The 23,957-nt window shown below is 40.8% G+C and overlaps 1 protein-coding gene across 1 annotated transcript; it reads right to left on the bottom strand.

The window, feature by feature from the left end:
• Positions 1 to 1,267: 1,267 nt before the first annotated feature.
• On the bottom strand, positions 1,268 to 23,957 carry mapk1 (mitogen-activated protein kinase 1). The gene is made up of 9 exons (XM_079222465.1): positions 23,528 to 23,957; positions 6,804 to 6,986; positions 5,965 to 6,154; positions 5,412 to 5,528; positions 4,993 to 5,107; positions 3,883 to 4,014; positions 3,061 to 3,170; positions 2,660 to 2,788; positions 1,268 to 1,415 (listed from the first exon to the last, which is right to left on the bottom strand). The coding sequence occupies exons 1-8, from the start codon at positions 23,671 to 23,673 to the stop codon at positions 2,672 to 2,674; spliced, it is 1,110 nt and encodes a 369-aa protein (XP_079078591.1). The 5' UTR covers positions 23,674 to 23,957; the 3' UTR covers positions 1,268 to 1,415; positions 2,660 to 2,671.

Raw genomic sequence — 23,957 nt, 5'->3', positions numbered from 1 at the left:
AAAGAAAATGCTAAAGCAAAAGAAAGAAACGGGACAAAAAGCACCATGTGATTGGGAAGTGCAAAATAAAAAATAAAAGAAGAAGGTAGAAACAGAAAGAGCCTGGGCGCTTTCCCGGCGGATCTGCCCGGCTTGTGTGGCACTTAACATCGTCGTCTTTGTATACGGAGCTTATAACAGTCGTGCAAAAGGGCACAGTTTTATTCTAACAAGGCGAGAGAAAGAGAGAGAAAAGAAAAAACACCGAAACGAAGAAAAAAAAAAAAAAAGGAGGCACGACAACGTTTCAGACGAAATTCTTGTCCTGACGCAGTAAATCTTCTCCCGTGTGAAAAAACATCATACAGTACACAAAGACTTGTATGAAATAACAGACATTTCCTTTAGGTTTCTCATGGCTAAGGCAGAAATAGATCTTTCAACGTACTTGTGATTTTTGGTGCATTTACACGCAACCTGACAATTTTACTGAAGCCGATGAGAAATGAAGGTTTTTGTGTTAAACGAGAAGAAGAAAGAAAAAAGTATTATAAATTCATCTAATTCACATCTATCGTCACTCTTGCCATTAAGATATCTTATGACTCTTTGGGCTATGTATGTATGTATGTATGTGTATATATATATATATATATATATTTGCATTTGGGCCTTGTGTGTGCTGTTAAAATATAAATCCTCTTCGAAAGAAACTAATGGCTTTTGGGCCCACAAGTCTGTGGCTGATTATGTGATTACATTGCATAAATCAGTTAATTTAATTCAGATTTTTTTTCCTTTTTTGAAAAGAGATAACGCGAGAAAAAAGAAGAGATAAGAGCTCAAGGTGTCTCCTGTAACAGTGCGAGAAAAGGTTAGAAAATTCAAAAAGACTCCTTATTTTTTCTTTTTTTTTTTAAACGATGGAGGATTCTTATAAGTAGTCTCCCGTTGTTTGTTTGTGCAATGTCGGCCGAGCAATTACCACGACAGCTGCACTCCAGAGAACACAACAGCTAGTCTATCACGGCCATTCAAATGCCACTGGACATAAAAAGGTCTTGAATAGGAATAGCCAGAGCCAGACGCCTTGGAGACACAGAAAACATGTTGTTTATCTTGGCTTGAAACACAAATTCAACCTCCAAACTGTAAGCTGTGATGTGACAGAGAGGGAGAGGGAGAGGGGGGGGGGGGGGGGGGGGGGGGGGGGGGGGGGGGGGGGGGGGGGGGGGAAGAGAGAGAGAGAGAGAAAGACAAGAGAATGATGGATCGATTCCTGACGCCATTCCTGAGCAAAGTGGACTTGACGAGTGAGACCCAAGGAATCCAGGTGATGTGGACGACCGGAGAGGGAATTAAAAACAAAAGAAGAATATCACAGCAACAGTGAGGAGGCGAGGAGGAGCGACGCAGAAACCGGTCCACAGAATCATCTGGAGGGAGAAGAAACAGTGACCTCGTCACATACTTTATCACGTCTTTTAGAGCGATTTCACTTGAACATTTTACAGTGTTTTAAAGCGGCAAGGAGCAGCTCCTTTCTTTCCGCTGCTCTAATTGAGGAGGCGTCACACACTCCGACTCGTGTTTCTGCATCGAACCGCTGCAGAGGGGAAGCGCCGTAATTACGAACGCTGACAGGAAGCAGACGAGGGGCGACAACATGTAGCAGCGATGGTTATTATCACAACAAGCGAGCAGCTGGTGGTTAGCAAACACAGCACATCTGAGGCTCGGCATCACTGTGGGGTTTTATAAACCGTTTTAATAGTCTAATCCGCTTCCAATATTGATTTGGAATTGCATATATATTCTATATTAAAAAGTCACGAGTATTGTATTTTCTTCATAATTGGAAATATTATGTTTTCCTCCCATATTTGCATTCTTGTCTGAGTGAAAAAAAAGACCAACGTGTTGTTAAGATCTTCAGTTAAACTCAGACTAAAGATTTCCACACGTATACGAGATAGAACATCTCTTAAACAAGTCAGCCTCTGCACATTACCCTTAAATAAAGAGATACTTATTACTTGAAATTATGAAAGTCTGGGTAATGACTGAATATTTTTGATACAGAGTTTCAGTACCAATGCAATAGCTTTCATGATACCGTCATACGAGATGTATAAACGTGTTTAACATAAAAACCCAGTCACTTCATAGATTACAGTCTAACGGCCTTTACGCCCCGGGGGCGGACGCTGTGTGGATCGAGTGAAGTGGCGCCTCGCGGGATTATGTTATTGGGCAATTCTCCATATCATGTTTTTAACATTTAAAGTGCAATAAAACATCTGCTTTCAGATCAAACTTCCATAAATATCATATTTCCTTGGTTAAAGTTATACCTGGTGGTGGACCTGGAAAGTGCCCGTTGAGATATGTGGTTTTTAAAAGTGTTTTTATCCTGGTGAAGAACATCTACTTTACAATTCTTCAAAATCTTTATCATAGCGTACAGTCAGGACTTTGTTGTTCAATTTAAAACACACAAATCAGTAGTTTTTAAAGCTGTAACACCACTGGGAGTTTTAAGTCTCTTTTTTTTTAAAAGGATGACTGAGTCTATCATGAAAAACTACTTCAGAACAGCTAACAGTAAAATTGTCCTGCACACCGTCCCGTTATGTTGGTTTTCAGGTTTTTATCTGAACCGCAAGTGATGTGGACTTACCGGCGTGCGACGTTAGGACCTGTAGACAGTCTGGAAACGTGAAGTTTCTTGAAAGATGAGATCCTTCAGCGTCTCTTTGGGGAGGTCATCCAGCTCCATGTCAAACTTGAACGGGGCCTCAGCCACCGGCTACACGGAGAGGCAGAGAGGACATGTTGGCGCAAACGTACAGCAGACACTTCCGGTGTCAAAACCCGTTAAAATAGAGTGCACCGTGTTTAAAATATGTTAAAAATCATTCCGTTATGGAGATGGGAATTGCTAATTTCAGGTTTCGGCACACAATTACACAATATTTTCCGAAAAAGTTACTTTTAAGGAATAGAGGAACATAACAGTTGCAATAAAAACTCCCAACATGACTCCATCAGCACAAGCTGACGTGTAACCGACTGTCTCACCTCATCCGTGGGGTCGTAATACTGCTCCAGGTAAGGGTGCGCCAGGGCCTCCTCCACCTCGATCCTCTTGTGAGGGTTGAAGGTCAACATCTTGTCCAACAGGTCCAGAGCTGCAGCACGAGGAGGAGAACGCTTGACACTTAACACTTTAATCACTTTCATTACGTTCATCTGGTGCAATATAAATACATTTAAATACTTTTTATATACTTTTTTAATTCCGTTTGTATATATAATATTGCTATTGTATTCTTCTTTACTGTTTTTATTACAGTTTTACTGTTTATTTATATTACTTGATTTGTTTTATGTATCTACTATGTGTCTCTTGTGTGCAATGCTGCTGTAATCCTGCAATTTCCCCACTAATAAAGGATTATCTCTTGACAGGGTTCTGAAGCAACAGTGAGCTTGCTGCCCACTAGAGGGCGCCATCACACCCTATAGGCTGTTTGGATTATTTCAAGGTAGAAAACAAGGAGACCTTTTACACATTTTATTAGGAAATTAAAATTCCAATTCTAGGACTACTTTGTTCATCTTCTGCATGTTCATAATATGATCTAGTTGTGTCCCTGAAATCTAAATGGAAGTGGACCGGTAACATCCAACCTACTCCTCTTGCGTCCAACCCCCAAACATCGGCACTTGTTTTGCCTGACTGGTGGGTCAATGTTTTGTTCCCTGTGCGCCCCATTAAATATATTTTCTGTCCAGGGATTCTCTCAGGAAGCGGTTTAGCGGCGTTAACTCTCCCTCAGCTGCGGTGCAACCTCTCAAAGATTCAGAACATTCTACAGAAGCGTTCGTCCCGTCTCTGACCTTTGGGATCGGCGTTGGGGAAGAGGCGGTTCCACGGCACTTTGCAGCGCAGCGGCAGCGACAGAAGGTAGTTCCTGGCCTTGATGTTGATGATGCAGTTGAGATCCTCCTGAGTGGGAGAACCCAGAATCCCTGGAGGGACAAAGATCATGGGAGAATATTTACTTTCCTAAATTCGGTCTTTACAAGTGCACGACTCTAAACTAAAACACACAGTCTGATGGCTCCACACGATGCCAGATGGGAGAAGCAATATGCGGTCTTGCACCAGAAAAGTACAACTTTATAATGAGTGTTAGCAGCTACAGTATCTATGGACTGGCACCAGGAAGCTGTCGCTGCTGACGGAGTGTGTGAAAGTTTAGTTCTACTGTAAAAAGGTGTCAAATCTTTTATTCGGACTAAAGCGAAACAGATTCATATTTATCTTGACTGAAAGGAAAACATGAAGTTATTGACGTGCTACAGTACGACTATCATGATATACATATTGTTAATATATACAATCAACAGACAGAAACAATATACAGCATATTCTTAATTGTCCATATCAAAATTACTTGATTTCTATGTTAAACTATATAAACACAGTTTGCTTCAGTGATTAAGATGAATTATTATGAAGAAAATTAATGGTTTTCTGTTCATACAATGATGTAATTTAGAATTCTAATGGAATAAACTCATTAAAACTTTCTGAAACTGTTTCTTATAATGTAAACTTAATTTACTAACTAACACATGTTTACGCAAATGATAGCAGGTTTTATAATCTGACCTTTTAAAATGTGTCCTTTTTTAACTTTAACTAATTGAATTGTATGAAGACATACATTCAGTACAAGATGTCAAATTAACAGTGATTCTGATTCTTACATATAAACACTAAGTAGTTCTTATTGCTGTGTGTTACAACCTTGTCAGAGTTTTTATTAGTTTTAACGACACAAATGGTCTTTAAAGAAACAACACATTTCATAGTTAATTTATAGCAGAATATTTCCGAGGACCAATGATATTGACGAGAGTTCAATGGAGCCCACGTTGAGAATCATTGGGTTAAACAACAATACTCATACAGCACTGGACAACAGTGAAGATAATATTTACCCAAAATGTGGTTCAGTTGATCCAGGTAGTGCTTCCCAGGGAAGATTGGCCTGTTGGACAACATCTCAGCCAGGATGCAGCCCACCGACCAAATGTCTATGGACTTGGTGTAGCCCTGAGAGGGAGCAGCACAACGACAGTCATGACTGCAGCATATTTAAGGTCGGCATAATGATTGGAACAGTATCAAGTTACAGGTTGCTGGGCCCAGAAAGAATAATCCATTCATTCTTCTTTCTAGGAATCAGAAAGCTAAATCCAAGTAAAATAAAAAAAAGACACACTTCGACACATCTACACATTCAACATGTTTTCCCAAAAATATTTAACGGAAGCAAAAACAAACGAAAACAAAGACAAAACACATGCACTCGTCCTGTTGACATGTCAACATCTTCACGGCGGACGAGGACACTCACCTTGGAGTTGAGCATGATCTCAGGCGCTCGGTACCAACGAGTGGCGACATACTCTGTGAGGAAGCCAGTGTGGTCGTGGTCCGGATCGGCCACGCGGGCCAGACCGAAGTCACAGATCTGCAGAGAGGCGGGAGACGAGAAGGTGAATGAGGACGGACACGAGATCTAAATCAGCTGGACGTCATTATATTGAGAACTTAAAACCATCGTTGGAGGACATGTTGAGAGCAATGGTTTGAAGATTGTGCCAATATGGAGAGGTTAGTCTTCAGTCACGAACCACCAAAGTAACCTAAAAACAACTACATTTAGGCTTAAGAGGCCTTTCAACACTGACAAAAAATACATTTGGGAGGATAAGACTGAATGCCATCACATTGTATTGAAATAGTGTACCTGCAATAAATAATAGACAAAATATGGATTCTTAGTGACTGAAAATCGGCCCGTACAGCAACCTTTATGCAATAAACGTAGCTCAAAGTGCCAGGAATCACATGGACCTGGTGCTTCACGTGAAAAAGAGACACTCTTTTGCTCGGAGAGACTCTACCTTGAGATCACAGGTGGTGTTGAGCAGAAGGTTGGAGGGCTTCAGGTCGCGGTGCAGGACGTTGGCAGAGTGGATGTACTTGAGCCCTCGCAGGATCTGGTAGAGGAAGTAGCAGATGTGGTCGTTGCTCAGGTGTTGAGTCTTCAGGAGCTTGTACAGGTCCGTCTCCATCAGATCCTGGACAATGTATCTGCACGGCGCCGCGTTAAAGAGCTTCTGCGTTAATGCAACGTGGAGAACACAAGCTTTTAAAACTGTCTTGTTCACTTTTTTATTTCCATCTGGGCCTCATTGTTATGTCTTTTAACATAAGATATCTGGGTTTCCAACAGGGCTGTGCAATCAACCCAAAAGTGACCTAAACAGACATTTTGCATCATATCAACATGAACAGTACGAATCCAAGGTTTTTCCGTGTATGTTGTACTGCCCAGCCCTCGAACCAAAAGTACATTTAGGTTTTTACTGCCACTCAAATTGGACCGTTTGAGCATTGCAGAGAAAATGATTAAAGTTGCATCATTTAGCGCAGACGATTATCCGCATGTTGCTGGGCTACAGTGAAGAGCGTTTCTGCCAAATATATAGTGACAGGTGGCCATTATGTCATAAAATATATACGAAAACCTCTTTGCAAATACGAATGCTGGCGTGTAGGATGAACTTCACTGGTAACACAAAACATACAATACAAATACTTTAACCTCCTGATAACTACCTGAAAAATGCATGTACTTTTATTGTCATAAACGAATAACATGAAGCCCGTAAATTAAACTGCAGAAACACTAAATACTTTCGACAGATCTAAATCATGAGCAGTGTTTGTAGAAGGATACACATCCTTCATCAGGTCAATGGTTGGTGTGCGGATGATGTCGTTGATGCTGATGATGTTCTCATGTTTGAAGCGCAGGAGGATTTTGATCTCCCTCAGGGTGCGTTGGCAGTACGTCTGGTGCTCGAAAGGGCTGATCTTCTTGATGGCCACACGCACCTTGTTGTCCCGGTCATGGGCAGCGCTGATTGAATAAAAAAAACAAAACAGAAGCCAACTATTAGACAAAGATGTTGGAGGAAAACACTTAAAACGGCATCAGAAAAAGCAGAAACATATTTCGACCCATTTATTCTTGCGTCTCCAACCTTTCAACCAGAAATCGTGATACTTAAGTTTTAACTTCCTGTCTTGTGTATTTTGTACAGACTCTTCTGTGGTCTCTGGGCAAAATTCACACCAAATCCCTAGAGGCATTGCTGGGAAAACACCAGTACCGCCCATTCTTCAGAACCTGCGTAGTGGGCCGAGAAGAAAAATTAAAAAGTTGAAACAATCAACTTTTGGAGAAACACAAAGCTGTTGCTTCGTGTTAATTTTCATTGACTCTCCCACACTGGCGCACAACCCTGATTAGGTGTGACTGCAGCCTCTCTGATACCCACAATCCTTTACAACAGAAGAGCATGGCATGACACGGATATCGCCTCAATGGATGCCAACAACGCCACTTTTCACACCGTCAGGCTGCAGCACCAAGGTGTGCTGTGTGAGCAACTAACTGCTTGAAGCCAAAGATCATCAGCGTGTCATACTGTGAAAACCACGCCCACTGGAGTGAAACAAAACTACCTGCAACCAAGGGCTGGAACCCTAACAAAATGCCTCTAACTCGATAAAAACTTCAGATTTCAGCATGTCAAAGTCACTAAAATGAATGATAACCATAATACTGCATTGCTTTCTGATTTATCCACATTCCACTGATCCTTTTATGATCAGTTAACCTAAAACTGACATTTAGGCCAACACACAGCAGCTTTTTAGGCATTTTTCTGTTGTTTACTCGCAGACAAAAGTAACAAGGGGCACCTTCACACAATACAAAGTCCATCGACAGCGATGAATTGTCTTCCCGTCCGCGTGGGCGGGACTTAAATGCACTCCGTCTCTATGCAGTAATGGCACAAGTCCAGAAAACAAAAAAAACAAGGAAGGAACAGTAAAAGATTTTAAGCTTTGAGGTTTGCCATTTGACATGAACTGACTGCAGATAGCACTTGTGGTTTCTTCCTTCCTCATTACCCTTTGAAATATGTTTGAATGATCTACCGAACAAACGGTACAGAAAAATAAAATCATATCTTGTTGTGCAGACCTCGTTTTATTAAAAAACAGCAGCAGTCAGGCGCCAAAGTCTGTGACAAACGCAGCTTCCTTCCTGTGATTTGCAAGTGGAAATCTCTTAATGTGAAGTAGTGACGGCAGGAAATGTTGGGGCCTGCATGAGCAGTATCTTAACACGGCCAACACAACAATGAGGCTGCTGTCGCTTTAATGAAAGTGAGAACAGGAATGTAGGAGTGGAGCAAAACTCCCCAAACACATACAACATGGCTCTGAACACGCTTACGCAACGATACCTGAAAACCAAGCAGCGACACACAGTTCAGTTCAGTGCCGATCATACGGCAGGTCACTGTGGACAGGTAATACTAGAGGTCACTGTGGACAGGTAATACTAGTGGTCACTGTGGACAGGTAATACTAGAGGTCACTGTGGACAGGTAATACTAGAGGTCACTGTGGACAGGTAATACTAGAGGTCACTGTGGACAGGTAATACTAGAGGTCACTGTGGACAGGTAATACTAGAGGTCACTGTGGACAAGTATAACATGGCATTATATTACTACCAAAGTATAACATGGCATTATACTACTGCCAAAGTATAACATGACGTTCATACTCTCAAAAGGCCTGGAAAACTTATTTTCAGATTTTAGGGTCGCGTCCTTACTGCATGTACACAAGTGAGACACATTTGAAATATATGCGCAAACAAAGAGACAGCAAAGTATGTATTGTCACCGAATTAATTGCAGATCTTCTCTACCAATGTTTAGTACTCAATAATACTTGTGATGTCACGATTCATCTTGTTGAGAAGGTAATAATGTTTGCAGGCAGCTCAAGCTCAATTTTGCAATATTGGCGTCTTAAAATCCAATAATGAAAAACCATATGGAGGAAATGATGGGATGCCTGGGTCTGGCAGCTCTCACAGTAAAGCCGGATCCAGAGAAGGGTCAATAAGTTAATGCACACAGCTTAGGAGGTATGTGCTTTTCACAGCACACATTCTGCACAACAGAGGTGATTTACTGTCAATTCAATCCACCCTCTTCAAAGCTGAGAGTGCCGTCAAATACACTGCTAGAAGAGGAAAAGGAAACATGTAGCTCTTTATGCAAACAAGTGTTTGATTAGGAAGAAGAAAAATACACATATTTGCTCACTTTTCATAAGGAGACTAAAAAAAGACCAAGATAAACTAGAACACAGTCGAAACTCCTGTTTCTGATCAGATGTAAAAAAAAAAAAACAGGAAAGAAATCCCAGCATGCCCTTTGGCATGAATCAATAATGTGTGGTACGTTTTTACCTGCAGGCCTTTTCTCGCATCAACATGTTAAATGAACCCTGCGGTCTGTTGAACATTGGATTTTTGTTTACTCAGTTTATTGTTTTTATTGTTTTCGGCTACCATCGTGCTGCAACAGCAGTTTTCTAGCAGCTGGCAGGTTCAGCCGTGTGTTAGGAGCTTGAGAGTTGTGATAAACGTTATTGTAGAACAAAACTGTTTGTCCAAATGGTTGGTTCCAAGCTAACTGCAATAAAAGCTAACAAAGAGAGTTGCTTTTACTGATCGTCTGAGTGCGTCTGAGCCCAGCGGGCCAATTGTGAAAGCTTGGCCCTGCCTGGTGAGACGCCTCCCCCACAGCATGCCAGGTACAGACATGTCCACAGCTGAAGCGCCGACTCTTTTCACCGGATTAATGGCCGCCTCAACTTCCCCACAATCACTCAGCCTGAAGTATTCTCAACTACAGAACTGGGGTCTAAACATGAGTCTTGCGTGTCAACTTTAACTCCCACGAGGGATTTGAACATTTACCAACATTCAGGTTTTTATTGCATGGACCGAAATTCAGTCCATCTAAATTATGAAGTCCGTCCCGGAGAATGAAGAGTCATAGATTTAGTCTGGCGTTGGTTACGAAAACTGGCCAGACATCTTCGGTGGAGGAACCGAAAACACCAAAAATCACGTCCAAACTCACCGCCTACTGCCAAGAGATGCAAATGAACTGCTCCCGGCTTCCCAGATTGTCTGGATTTCTAAGTCCTCCACTTTCAAACTGATGCAAGTTGCTGCCATTTGGAGGCACCGCAAAACCCAAATTGCCCAACAAAGCTGTACCTACAAGATAACAAAATTGAGCTGCATCGTTTACACCTACAGCCAAGAGTGATTTTATTTCTGCAAATTACAAACAACGGAGCGAGACGACTGAAAAAAACAACTCCCACGTTGTGTGACAAAATAAGAAAACGAGTTGCTATAGTGATGGGGGTGTAGGGATGAACTGTAAACACAAGTGTGCCAGCGAGGGAAATATGAGTGACCTTCCTTTCCACTTGCGAGAGGAGTGAGTGAGTGAGTGAATAGCTTTCCATGTTAACTGCTCTGCACCAGTCAATACTCTTGTTGTGGACAGAGAGGCAGGGAGCTACAAGACTAATACATCTAAACCAGGGGTGTCAAACATACGGCACGAGGGCCGGACTAATTCTTAAAATAGAAAAGAAAAAAAAAAAACTAGAGCTGGGACTCAAACCACTGATCCTCTGAAAGTCAGGCATGGGAACCATTGAACCACAGTCGCAATTATTTTGACATCTGACATTACTATATTGCTCAACTGCGAGGGAATCTGCAGAGGAGAGCCCAGGCAGGTAAACAGTGGGCTGATGTCTGAATTTGTGGTCTTTATGTTTCTAGTTTATTGTAGAAGGACCTTAAAATATCATGCAAAAACCTAAAGAAATATTGTCATTATGTATGCGTTATTATGCTATGATTTTACTGGTCTGGCCCACTTGAGATCAAAATGAGCAGCATGTGGCCCCATCACTAAAATGAGTTTGACACCCCTGATCTAAACCATAATGTGATCACATTATGGTTTAGAGGGTCAAGAGAGAGTTCATTTGGCACAGACCTACTGTATCTTGTTTGAGTGGTCAATAACAATATTTTCTCATGGACAATGTAAAAGACCGCAAGCGGAAGGTCTTCACAATAACATGCCTCCTCAAACTGCATTTATTTCTGCAAAAAACTAAAGATAAAATGCCTAATTTGGCTTGTAGATAGAGGATTGTGCACCAGTTGCAAAACAGTGCGTATTTCACGACAGTATGTCATTTCATATCTAGAGCTTAAACACACAACTGTGATATTTGATTAATTCCTCAGTCATTCATCAAGCAAAAAAGCAAAATATTATCTGGTTCCGTTTGATATCACTTTGAAATCACATATTTGTTGCTCCTCAAAACTTGCAGAAATGTTGATTGTTGTTTTTATTGCTGGTTCTAGCGAGACACATGACGATGTCTTGGGCTTAAGTCCTTTTTTTTTACAGAGAAAATTAGTAATTGAGAAAATAACCACATGAATTGATAATTCTTTTTAAAACAGTTATTAGTTAATTAAGCAAAAATGACAAAAAACAACGAGTCTGGTTTTATCTTCTTAAATGTTATGATTTGTTGCTCGTTTTCTGTTTTGTATCACAAATAAGAAAATATATCTTGGGGTTTCAGGACGATAGGAACATTCTTTTTTATTATTATTATTATTATTATAATAAACTAATAATCCTACAAAGTGCTGCAGGAATGAGTCCTAAAACCTGGGAATGAGTCTTTATTTTTATACTTCCTGTTCCCTCGTCTCAAAGTCAATGTTGTTAATGGTCTCCCCCCCCCCCCCACCCCACCCCTTTATAATCCTAAATAATTGAAAGTTTGATGCATAATGATTTAATCGTTAGCAGGCGCACTTTTCAAAACCCACTTAATATAAAATCCTAAAATATCTATTTTTAGATGAACTAAATGTGTTGCAACCACTTGCGTGTTCCCGTGTCGAGTGCAGAGAGAAGCGAGGACAATCTTAGTTCACGCTACATTTCACCACATGTTTACTGAGGCAAGCCCATCAGTTCCTTGTCAGTTTGTCCAGGAGAAACAGCAGGAACTCTTTGAGGAAGTACAAAGTGCACCGAGTGGAGAGTGTAGTATCAATGCGCTGACCTCCGTGCACCGAGAGAGTCTCGACCGCCGAGCCTTATCACTGGAGGAGGACTTTCACTTCTCACAACGGTTCGCTTAAAGGCACTCAGGACTTTTGAACGCTAACTCTTTGCTGGTTTTCATTTTTACTGATGCAAATGTGATAGTTTAGATTTTTTTTTAATTTATGTAAATTTGCTAGTTTGGGGTTTTTACTGATGTAAATTTGCTATGCCTGATGAAGAGGAGACCACAGCTGGCTCAATGCTCACAACCAGCTGATGGGGTCACCTGTCAGCTGACAGCAGTTCTTCTGAGAACTCAATCCAATAAGAAGATCTGTGTTCTGATTTGATCAATTCATCTTTGAAGCAATAATTGTCTTTAACCCACTAATTCCAGCTTCACAAATGTGAATACATTCAGCTTTTCTTAGTCTTCTGTGACAGAAAATCTATTTCCTTTGAGATCAGTAAGAATGTCAACTTGAACTGGTCGATCAATCAATAGTAAAAAAGTAATCATTACTTGCAGCTGAAACTGACAGCTAGATGAAGATTTAGGAAAGCAGCACTTCGGTCTTCTTCTGACCCCCAACTTTGGATTTACTCACATCTTTGTTAATATAAACAGGAAAGTTATCAAATGCATCAGATTTTCTCGTATTTTTTTCTCCCAATGTGCATATTTTAATAAAAGATAATGTGGTGACTATTAAGAGCGGCAGGCTATTGTACACAACAGTGAAGAGAATCTGCTCTGAGCTGCCTTTCCTGTTTCCTCTGCTTCTGTATGGTTTTCTGAGCATGCTCAGTGGCCAGGAAGGAGCACAGAGAGGAGGGGAGGGGGTTAAAAGAGAACAAGGACGGGTGGAGGTGGTGGGGGGTCTCTGTTTCCAAGGAGACGGGAATACAAGGCTTCACACTGCAGCCGCTGTGTTATGCAATAGGGCTGTTAGTTACCATGACGATGTTCAAGGGGATGGGTTGACGGGGGGCTCACAATGCTTGAGGGTGACGCGGACCGAGAAAGTGCAGGTATGAGCGTCCTTGCGCAAACTAGACAGACGGAGTCCAGCGATTTTCAAAGGCTTTGAAGGCACCGTGAGGCCGGAGGATCGAGCTTCAAACGACACGCTCGGGCCGCCGGCGCACTCGGCATCGGTCCTGTGGCATCAGAGGGTCTCTGCATCGTTCTATTCACAGTACATCCACTAATCTAGAGCGACACCCCGGTACGCCGGGTTATCAATCACAACACACCGGTGGTTATTAGGTCGAAGCTTCATTCATTACGCCGACATTCAAATTCTAACATTCAAATGTGCTGCAGCACTCGGCCGCTGCAAAAATGTCACACAATCATTACAAGTTTAATATGTCGTCGCGTTGTCCGTTCAATATTCCCCCTCTGGCTCAACGAGCAAAAGAGAAGAGAGGGAACGGAGAGAAGGCGATGGCGAGAACAAAGCCGTAAACCAGAGGAATAAAAACATAATTCTCAAGATTGTGTCACAGCAGTTACGTTCTAACGCATAAAAGTTTATTACGCACACATTCCCTGAATTGTGCCTAAATTCCCCAACATGTTTTTATCTTATGAAATAGTCCGCTTCGATCCTTATTTGTTGGCGTTCAGCATTTCGAAAAAACATCATAAAATATGACGACTTCGAAACCTCAATAGAAGCTTCTCATGCGAAAAAATATTTAATTCGCTACAGTTTTAGTGATGAATAATCAATGCGTTACAATGACGACAACAGTGTTTAGTATTGTGCTTTCATACCTTATAATATAATACTCAAAACCCAAACACAATTATTCAAAGTCACACATGGAGATATTGAAAATTAAGGATTATTATTCGAAAGAGTTCATTTTCTTTATCAATTTCTGGCCGTGTGTTTTTATATTCCATCAGAGATCAAAAAAATACTAGATTGATCAACTGTCCATAAACTGTTGTGTTGTTTGTCAGTTCTTATTCTAGATTTGATTTGTCCATCGGTTTTAAATAATTTCAGAATCCACGTCAGACGTTTCTGCAGAGATCTTATTAAAGTGAAATCTCTTTTCTTAGAACTGATATCATCGCTGCCTCCGAGAGGCTTCAGTAGTAAAGCCTCGGGCTTCACTGACTATCGCCCACAAGAGTTCACACAATATGCTTCTTAGTCGTGTGTAGAAAATATATATCCGATTATCATGGCGGTCTTTAGTTCAGCAAAATCACAATTTCAAATCACAAAGATCAAATCTGCTTTGCATATTTGCTCACTTAAAGCGTTATCCATGAACTACGACAGATTCTGGCTGCATCTTCTTTTTCTGCTTATCAAAAACACACACACACACACACACACTTCCTGTTTCTGTGTACTAACCAAAACAACCTGTTTCCAGCGAGGTGACAGGGGAGGTGTTTGTGTTGACAAGAACATTTCACTCCTATTTGCATGCCTGTGTGATAAAAAATGTGCTCGACATGATGAACTAGCCAAGTGAAAGCTTTTGATAAGCTCCAACATCATCCCGTTGAGTAGAATGGATAATACAATAAGATATTGGAGCACATACTTAACAAACTGATAAACAAATGTGGCCTTTATGCAGGACACTGACATGTGAAGAGCCACTGATAAAGCACCTGTTTTCGCTTTCTGCTTCTGTAATAATGAACAATTGGTGAATACAACATTTTTCCAACACGTGCCTGCAATCATTCTTGGATTCTGAGGAAACTTTGAGGAAGTGACTTTCAGGAAGCCACTTCTCCCGCCTTGCATTGTGCACACGGCACTGAGCAGCGATATCTAGTCCAATGGATTCCTCACCGTGGGATGCAGTACTTCGTCACAGACTTTACGTTAAAAGACGGATAAGACCATCATCGAACCTCACTTCATAGCATCTGAACAAGAACCATCCAACAAGGAAACAATCAATCACCACCTCTGCTGACAACATGCATTTGTTTACAGGTTTTTATGAAATTAAACATTAACCGTCAGAGAGACGTGCCTTTTCACGCAGCCAATGCCATATATACACACACACTCACACACAGGGATGTTACAACATTTTGCTTGTGTTGTGAGCGCATGTGCGTTACATAACATCACATCACTGCCAAATGGTTTCACACTCTTCCACTGATCTACAGATTGTGTCCAACGTGTCCAGAAATGCAGCAATGCGCTGGGAGGAATGAAATCTTCAGACAAATGTTTACGAGGAAGGAAATATATTGAACTTGTTAGATCTGAAGGACACACCTTGAGCACCGAGCGTCAAGAGAAACTTCCAGAGGGCAGCTTTATAATGCAGAACGTAATAAGCGCATCAGTATTCGGGCTGCTTACCGCCTTATCTAAACCATTTCCTGGAGGAGACTCCGTCATGATATTCATGCTAACAATACGCGTAGACATGCTGACGAGAACAATACTAAACGGCAGTGTCTGGAGCGGTAATCAAATGCACTTTTTGAAGCAGTTGGATGTTGACTATATGTGAGGCACATAGTTAAGCAACTACAATTACTTGTTTAAAATACAATTCAAATCGCTCAAACGTCGCAGCAAAATGTGAATCAAAAATGATTTTGTTTTTGTATATTGCCTTTCCCCTCATTCCTAAATTGACTGCTTTACCAAATTAATAGTTAGTATGTGCCGTATTGCCTAGTTATTTTAATATTACATTTTTTTTTTACCCGACAGGTTTACAAGAGGCTACATTAAAAACACAAATCAGCCCAAATACAGATGACTTCCTTCCTCAAAAGAATAGTTTCTTTTGTTTGAATATTTTTTTAGGTTTGAATCCCGCATCACAACAACTAGCACAACATTAGCTTGAATGCATGTAGTTTGTTTACCTCAAAAACCCAAAGTAAACGCGGCTAAATACCCAGCTCCATAACATCAGACACACACACAAACACACACACTGAATACTGTACAATGTGAAGCACAGCGGTCCCGCTACAAACAGCACAGTATGACTTCCGGCTCTCAGGTGCGGCCCAGACACTCGGACCATTGTGTCGCTGTTTGAGCTCATTATCTGCAAGGTCGTACAACCACCACCCAGTCGAGCTCGACATGCAGCCAGACTCTGATGGCATTACTTTACCCGCTTGTATCCATGAGGGAGGATAACCAAATAATACAAAATCTAACAGGGCATCATTTTAGTAGTATTGTTTAAATTGATAATATGCAATCTTTTAAACTGGAGTTCAACCAAAGCATTTCACGCCTTCAACTTTTAGCTCCTTTTATGGAGCCAACTTGTCAACTATGTCTAATCCGACATCAGAACTAACAATTCATGTGCGAGTCATATCCTAAAAAGCTGAAACTATTTACACAGAAATGTAATCATTTATTTGATATAATATGTCAAACATTAACTGGTTACAGCTTCTAAATTGTGAGGATTTGATGCAAAATAAGAAATCTGAAGACTTTAGCCTTTGGTTTTAGGAACGTATAAAAATGCATTTTATAGACTAGTAGATAAATAGAGAAAATATTAATTGATTAATTATTTGTTGAGTTGTTTAGTTAGTCTCCGATTCTAGCTTCTGAAATGTGTAGTAGTTCATATCAAGTATTACTGGTGTTGATGAGTGTTGGGCAAACAAAACAAGACATTAAAAGATCTCATCTTGGGCAACATTTTAAACCTAATTATTATTAATTTTTTAGTCAGACTAACCATTAATAAGAAAATCATAAATTGACAGATTCATCAATAGCAAAAAAAATATTGTTCATTTGTAGCTTTAATACTATAAAAGCTCATTACAGTCCTAAGGCTATTTATCTATATGCACTTTCACTACAACACAGCAGGAAAATATTCCATCTAACGCTGGTGATTTGTTACTTATGCTAGTCATTTGGAATATTAGCTAAATGGATTGTACAAAATGCAAAACTATTAGTTTTACGCGCAAATATGCGTTTTGTCTGTGCTTTAACTGTCGGGAAAGTAAATTCAACAGTCTTGCTTCGTGCCTCCAGAAGCACGACTTGTATACGTTCAACGCTGCTCGACCGTCTTCTGCCAATGAAACTTGGCATCGTGTGGAAACCACGTCAATGTGGTTCAGTCATATTTCATACCGTGACCCTGGAATTTATTTGAATAGAATTCAATAATTCTTTTGAATAACCGGCAGCAGTAGTGCAGCAATACAATGCACATCTGTGTGGCCCCGACGATGAACACCAATATCTCAGCTTCGAAGCAACGAGCCGCAGAGTGCATGAGTGTTTGTAGAACGCGAAGCCCTCGGGCTCGTCTTGGCAGGGCCAATCACCCTAAATTACACAAATTACATCTCCTTCTGAATTGCACAACAGGATCTCGGAGTGTCGAGGCTCTCGTTCTCTCCCCCCGTGTCGCTCCCATTGGCTGCGGAGTGGTGGTACTGATGTCAGAAGCAGAGGGGTTACCATGGAGACGGGCGCCACGGTAGCATTCAAGAGGCTCGTGGCAGAATGAAGCAGAGCATCAGCGACGGGGTAAAAAAAATAATCTGACGGGTCAAGGAGTTGAGCTCAAGACCAGGAGGAGTCGCCATTAGGAGAGAAAAAAAAAGATGTTTTGGTTTAAACATGATGATATTTACTGGAAAATGTGTGAACTATGTAATAAATGTGGTGCACAATGCACCACATTTATTACATAGTTATTTCATGCCAGCTCGTTACGTCTTAAAACCATCAATCCTACCCAAGTAAAATGTCTTGGTTTACTTTGTCTGGACTCCACGTGCAGTTATTACCAGTCACATTGTATTGCACAAGTTATGGCACAGACTTATGTTACAACTTGATCTCAATAATGATTTTTTCACTCAAGTAAAAACCCAAATCTTCACCGTTTGCAACTCCTCAGCTTATCATTTTAAATTGAACACATTTGGGTTTGTAGTAGTAGTTGTTTTGTCTAAATGAGTTATCTGAAAACAACACATTGCGCTTTCTTTACATGACTAATTGTGAATATAATCCACTGACACAAGAGGTTTTAAATAGCTGTTAGTTGCAGCCCTTAAAAGACAGTTAAAAGCTTTAGTCACACTTATTTTTGCTACAGGGTTCAGCTTGGTTTAAATCAGCTTCTTCTGACAGTCTTTACAACTTTTACTCGACTGGTTGAATAAAAAAAAAAAAAAACTTCTTAGGCAATGTTATCAATGTTATCAGATCTTAGGCAATGTTATAACAGATCAAAAGAAAGCGTAAAGCCGGTTATGACGACATGCTCAAGTCACGTCGGATTTACTGTGATCCACAAAACACTGCTCACAACTTTTGATATTCTTCGTTGTCTTTCAACTGGCATTACAACTCAAACATGTTGAAACAAGAGCCAAATGTGACGCCAAAGCCTGTGATCTAATGGAGAAAAAAGCTTTTTAAAAACGTTTTTTTTTTTAATAGTTAAATGAACTTTGGATGCACCGGATCTGCAACGGTACTCACACAACAATACCTTTAAGCACTTTGAATCGCCTTGTTGTTGAAATGTGCTATACAAATAAACTTGCCTTGCCTTGCCTTATAAGGCAGATCAGTACGGTACCCCACAGATACTATCAGAAGTGATTGGAGGTATGCATTGATCCGACTGATTCTCTCAATACCAACAGCAGTACATTTGCAGCGATTTGCCTGACCGACTGGCACAACGTTTTTCTTTTACAGCAACAGGAGCCACTCCAGCAGCATTCCCCCATAATGCAACTGTTCACGTGGGCACTGTTAAAACAAAAGAGCACGCAAGGCTTCGGAACATCGCCACAGAGGGCGATACGGTATCTTGCGATTGCGTAAGCCCATCGGTGTGCACGGACCGAGGCTCGCGTTAAGAGGCTCAGTCAATACGAGCAGCCCTCAGCCTCTGGAAGGCACACAGTCAACAAGAGGCTTTGGAAAACTAAAATAGGCCTACTCTGAAAATGACACAGACATGCCTCACCGCCAAAACCGCCCTCTTGCCAAACAGGCAAACGCAGCCGAATTTCGTAACACAGCACACCCTGACACACAACTTTGTGGAATGAGATACTGGTTGTTATAAGCCTTTCTTTTAACGATTTGATCCTCTACCCCGCCTTGTTCCATTAAGATTTGCAAAACGATTCAAAGAAAATCAGTACGACACATAGCAACGACAACTTCCATTCAAGTTCATAGGCGAAGAACGCTGACAAAATAATTGTGTATCTTGGTTAATGTGCTCAAATACTACTTTCTAGTACATTAGTCCGTAGCTGTTTTGCTTGGTGTACGGACACATCAGAAACCCAGACACAAGAAATGCTTAATGGGAGATGAAATTGAGAACCCCAACAAAAAGGAAAGCTAAAGTTGTGACGCTTTGTTAAAAAGTTGCCTTAGAAGAGGAGCAACCCGTTTGAGAACATATCGGAGCCGTGGACGCATTACCGGCGCCACGTAGCTCTAGTATCAGACACGCGACACCGATGAAAGGTTATCCATCCCATCCTTCCAGCAATAAAGTCCACCCTCGCCCACCAGCGTTGTTACCTTTGACACAACATTATACTCGATGCACCAACATAATACTTAATGTTTTGGTGCGATTAAGTAAGTTAAAACTCTTTAGGATCGCACGTTGAAAACAATTAAAGCAGCAGGAAGTCGGACATTTGAGACGACGGACAAACAGAATCTGGGAAAATTGGGAGGTTTTGTGTTATTTGGAAGACTACTTTCAAATGAACCCAGGTTGTAAATATTTAGTATCGAGTGACTTTCTATGTTTTAGAAAAGTCGTTTTTTTTAAACATGCAAGTTGTTTATGTTTGGGAGGGGTGTGTGTGTGTGTGTGTGTGTGTGTGTGTGTGTGTTCCTCGTCGAGCATCTGCAACAGGCAATAACAAAAATGTAACTTATACCATAACCTCTGTGTAGCTCTGTCGAGACGTTTCAGCTAATTTCTGCAAAAGCATTTTTCCAGCCTTTCAATCTCTGTAAACTACACTTTCTTTTTTTACATATGAGTTTTAAGCTATAAAAAATGCCTTACATAATACTCATTGAATCCATCCCACGGGAAGACGTCTTTAAGATAACACCAGAAAGTCAGACAAAAAAAAGAGCGAGTTCCTGATTTAGAAATACTTTGGATGTTAAAAGTACACGCTGCAGCTTTGGCTGCTGCACATTAAAGCAACATGACCAACTGACTCAAAACTACAGGTCTCAAAGAAGAACGCAGCAAGACCGCAAGGGCAAGGAGGCCGAGGCTGACAAATCATCCACTCGAACGCCAAAAATACACCAGAGGAAATAACTGGGCTCTCACGTTGACGCGAGTGAAGAATACTGGAGTGTTTATGTCGGTTCTGCTGCTGGTATTAAAGTTGTTGATGCATTCATTTCACGGCTACGAGATGAAAACAGTCGTTGAATTCACATTCACTAATTTCTCCTTGAGAGACTCAGAATAAAATCAATCACAACGCTGCATCAAGTTATATAATCAAACAGTGTATGTTGTTGCATATTTTATCTCAAAGCACTTACACGTGAGAAAGGCTCGTCAGAGAAACTTTCCATTTGATGGTCACAATGTTCTTGTAACTTGTCATTTTGCCAAACTTTCAGATTTTGGCATCATTGGGAGTCAACAGAAATACGATCCGGGCTGCAGGTCCATCAAGCATGACCTGTTGCTCTAATGTAATAATATATAATAACATTATGAGATATCCAAATAGGAGAGTCTCTTTTAAACTCAGAAATCATTGCATTTTTGGGGGTTGTTTCCTGTATTTGGTTGAAATTCGCACTGTTTCGTGAGAAGATAAGTGAGACTGTACTTTTTTTTTTTTTAAATCACGCATTTTTGTGTAACGTGATAGGCGCAGACCAAATCTGCCCAAATTAACCAAAACAAACGCATTCAAAATGAGCGATGAATTTTAATTACATCCATCGAATCAACAACGATCATGTGTTTCGCTCCAGACGGCATCACCCAACCATCATTCACTCAAGCAGAGGAGAAGATCAACATCAAAAGGATGTCTGATCTTGTCAACGTGCAGAGCAAAATACTAACTGTATTAGTCTTCACAGTCTGCATCTCACATTACTGGAATTACTCACCATCGCCAGAAGAAGAAAGCACCGATGGCCAGCATGGGCGAACATGTAACGCAAAGTGCTCCGCTTACAGAAACGGAAACTTGATTTTTAAAGAGGAGGAATAAAAGCTCACAGTTGCTGCCCACACAGTGGGGCTGATAAATGATCTCTGAGGAGGTGAAGTGCAGAAACGCCACAGCCACAAGAACTCCACAAGCGACGGCTTGTGACAGATCAACATATGATATTCATTGTCGGCTCGCGGGATGACTGGGCCAAGTTTTACATGCGGCAAAAACAGGTCAGTTTATTTTTTGTTGACCTTATTTTGCCCATGTTTAGTACAAACTTGCACAGTTCATCCTCGATGAGTTTCCCCCCAGAACATATGACAAAACACTGGTGAACAAGTCAATCTGGAGAAGAAATGAACGCCATCAGTTCAACTATACTCGTTGTGTTCAGTTATTGTTTGGGTCTCCAATAAAAAGACAAAAACATCAACAAGATTTGAGTAAATAATTAACGGAGGGAACTGCACATAAATCTACGTAAATGTAAATGTGCCGGCCTATTGGCAAAAACAGCTCTTTGCACACTAAAGACCAAACACAAAAATATACTCATTGCCATTTGTGAAAAGATAAAAGGCAGTCAAAAGAGTATCTATATCTAGTTAGTATTAATAAAAAACAGAATTAGTTGAGGACACGTCAAGAAAGTCAGCCGTCACTATTGATTAGTCGGCAGAAACTTTTGATTAGTGACGTCTTCAAATTATGAATTTTGTCGATATTACGTTTACAGTGATATGAAGCAGTAACAAAAGCAGCAGATCCTCATATATTTAGGTTTCCAGAAACAGCAGATACTCATTTTTAAAAAGGTGAATTTCTTAAATTATATTATATTTGAGTTGCAGTTACATCCTGGTTTACCATCACGCTGAAGTTTCTCCATTCATGCTACAGAAACATCAAATTCCTCCAACACTAGGGCTCTGATGTTGAACTGAACTTTATCGGTTAACCAATGATTTGTTATAAAGTGGATCAAACCAGTAACAACTGTTGCTTTGTGCTTTTGGTGGTTTTTCTTCCCATTTTGCAGACAGACAGATGCTGAGCAGCCTGCTGTGCCTCAACACTGTAGGCAGGCTGCGTGCAAACTCTCAGAAAACCAAGCTCTCTCACCACAGAGGAGAAGGAAAAAGAACTACACTGCTGTTGTTTGACACAAGGACATTGTGTTATGTAACGCAGCACGGTGTGCACTTTTAAGGTAAACTAAGTTACCAAAGGCTGAAGAAACCACAAGAGCCTGTGTTTTTAAAAAGGAGGAGAGTAGCGTTTGGCTGAATACAAACTGAGATGCTGTTAAAATTGAATAAAAAAGGTTAATTATCAGAATGAATACTACAAATGTATAGGGTTATGATAACAGCAGACGCAGGAGAATACCTTATCTTCAACTACATCTCTGATAGCATTTAGTATAGGCCACACTACCTCTGAATGGGTCTCGCCTATAAATTCCTTCACATTGTGTAACAAGCCTTCAGCTACTGAAACAAGTTTACAAGGAAAAAAGCCTCGAGCTTCTCTTGCAAGTCGATTTTATGGCAAATATCACCAAATATATCCAAACATAGTTGTACAGCTACGATGGCGGATAACATCTCTATCTAAATATGTTGTAAGGGCATGTTTTGGAGATAAAAACACACACCAGAAAGTCAATTAAAAGCACTGTACATTCAATTTAAATAGTGTATAGCTAACACGTGGACATTTTATGATGAAACTGTGAGGCAAAAATAAGATGTAGTAGTGTTTGAGTAGTATGAATCCTATGGTAAAGTATTACATATGCGTGAAGTGAACAAAAATCACAATAAACTCAACGTGGATGATTGCACAGACCCTGTTGTCGTGTTATTATTGACAAAAAAACACTAGGTTTGCTCATTTTTATAAGCTGCATGCAACGTCTGGGAGCAGAGCAGTAAAAGCGACGCAAATGTAATGTTTATGAGGAAACAGAAACATTGTATCGTTACCTAAAACACAATTTAGACTGACTTTAAGTCGGTCATTTTTTACAGCCCAGCAGCCGTGATTTAACGGGTTAATTTAAACTAACATCGGTGTCACGCAGAAAAACACAGCAAGTTAGCTCGCTGACGTTAAGTCGGGCTAAAAAAGAAACGATGTTAAACTCCACGCAGTGGTTTAAAACCATAAAACGCTCGGTCGGGAGACGCAGCCTGCGGGTTCACTCACCACACCATCCCGTAGGCTCCCTCCCCGATGTACGAGAGGTTGCTGTACCGAGGCCCGACGTCGAAGGCCTGCCCGCGGACCAGCTCCGTCACCGACCCGGCGCTGGGGCCGGAGCCAGCAGGGGCAGACACCGCAGCTGTCGCCATTATGAACTCCGGTTTATTTTTCTCTGACAAGGCTATCAAATCATAAAACTATTAAAAATATATATAAAAAAAGACAGCAGCAAAAATTTGAAAACAATTCTGTAAAAAAAATAAAATATGTTTTTTCTTCTTTTTTATATATATTTATATATATATCCGTCGTCGCTGTCAGTGCAACAGTTGTCGGTGTTAGCAGAGGCCTTCACTTCGTCTTCGTCTTCGTCTTCTTCTTCTTCTTCGTCTTCTTCTTCTTCTTTCGGAGCGACCACACCACCGCTGCTGTG

The sequence above is a fragment of the Taurulus bubalis genome, assembly GCF_910589615.1.
Source record: "Taurulus bubalis genome assembly, chromosome: 8".
NCBI classification, from domain to species: domain Eukaryota; kingdom Metazoa; phylum Chordata; class Actinopteri; order Perciformes; family Cottidae; genus Taurulus; species Taurulus bubalis.
The sequence above is the reverse complement of the archived record's forward strand: the minus strand, read 5'-3'. Positions and strand labels throughout refer to the sequence as shown.

What these genes read in the sequence shown, in the direction of transcription:
- mapk1 (XM_079222465.1), bottom strand. Translation starts at nt 23,673, where the DNA reads ATGGCGACAGCTGCGGTGTCTGCCCCTGCTGGCTCCGGCCCCAGCGCC. An exon ending in GGAGCCTACGGGATGGTGTG is followed by an intron (nt 6,987 to 23,527) that starts GTGAGTGAACCC and finishes TTATTCAATCAG; the next exon opens with CGCTGCCCATGACCGGGACA. An exon ending in ATTACGACCCCACGGATGAG is followed by an intron (nt 2,789 to 3,060) that starts GTGAGACAGTCG and finishes CTCTCCGTGTAG; the next exon opens with CCGGTGGCTGAGGCCCCGTT.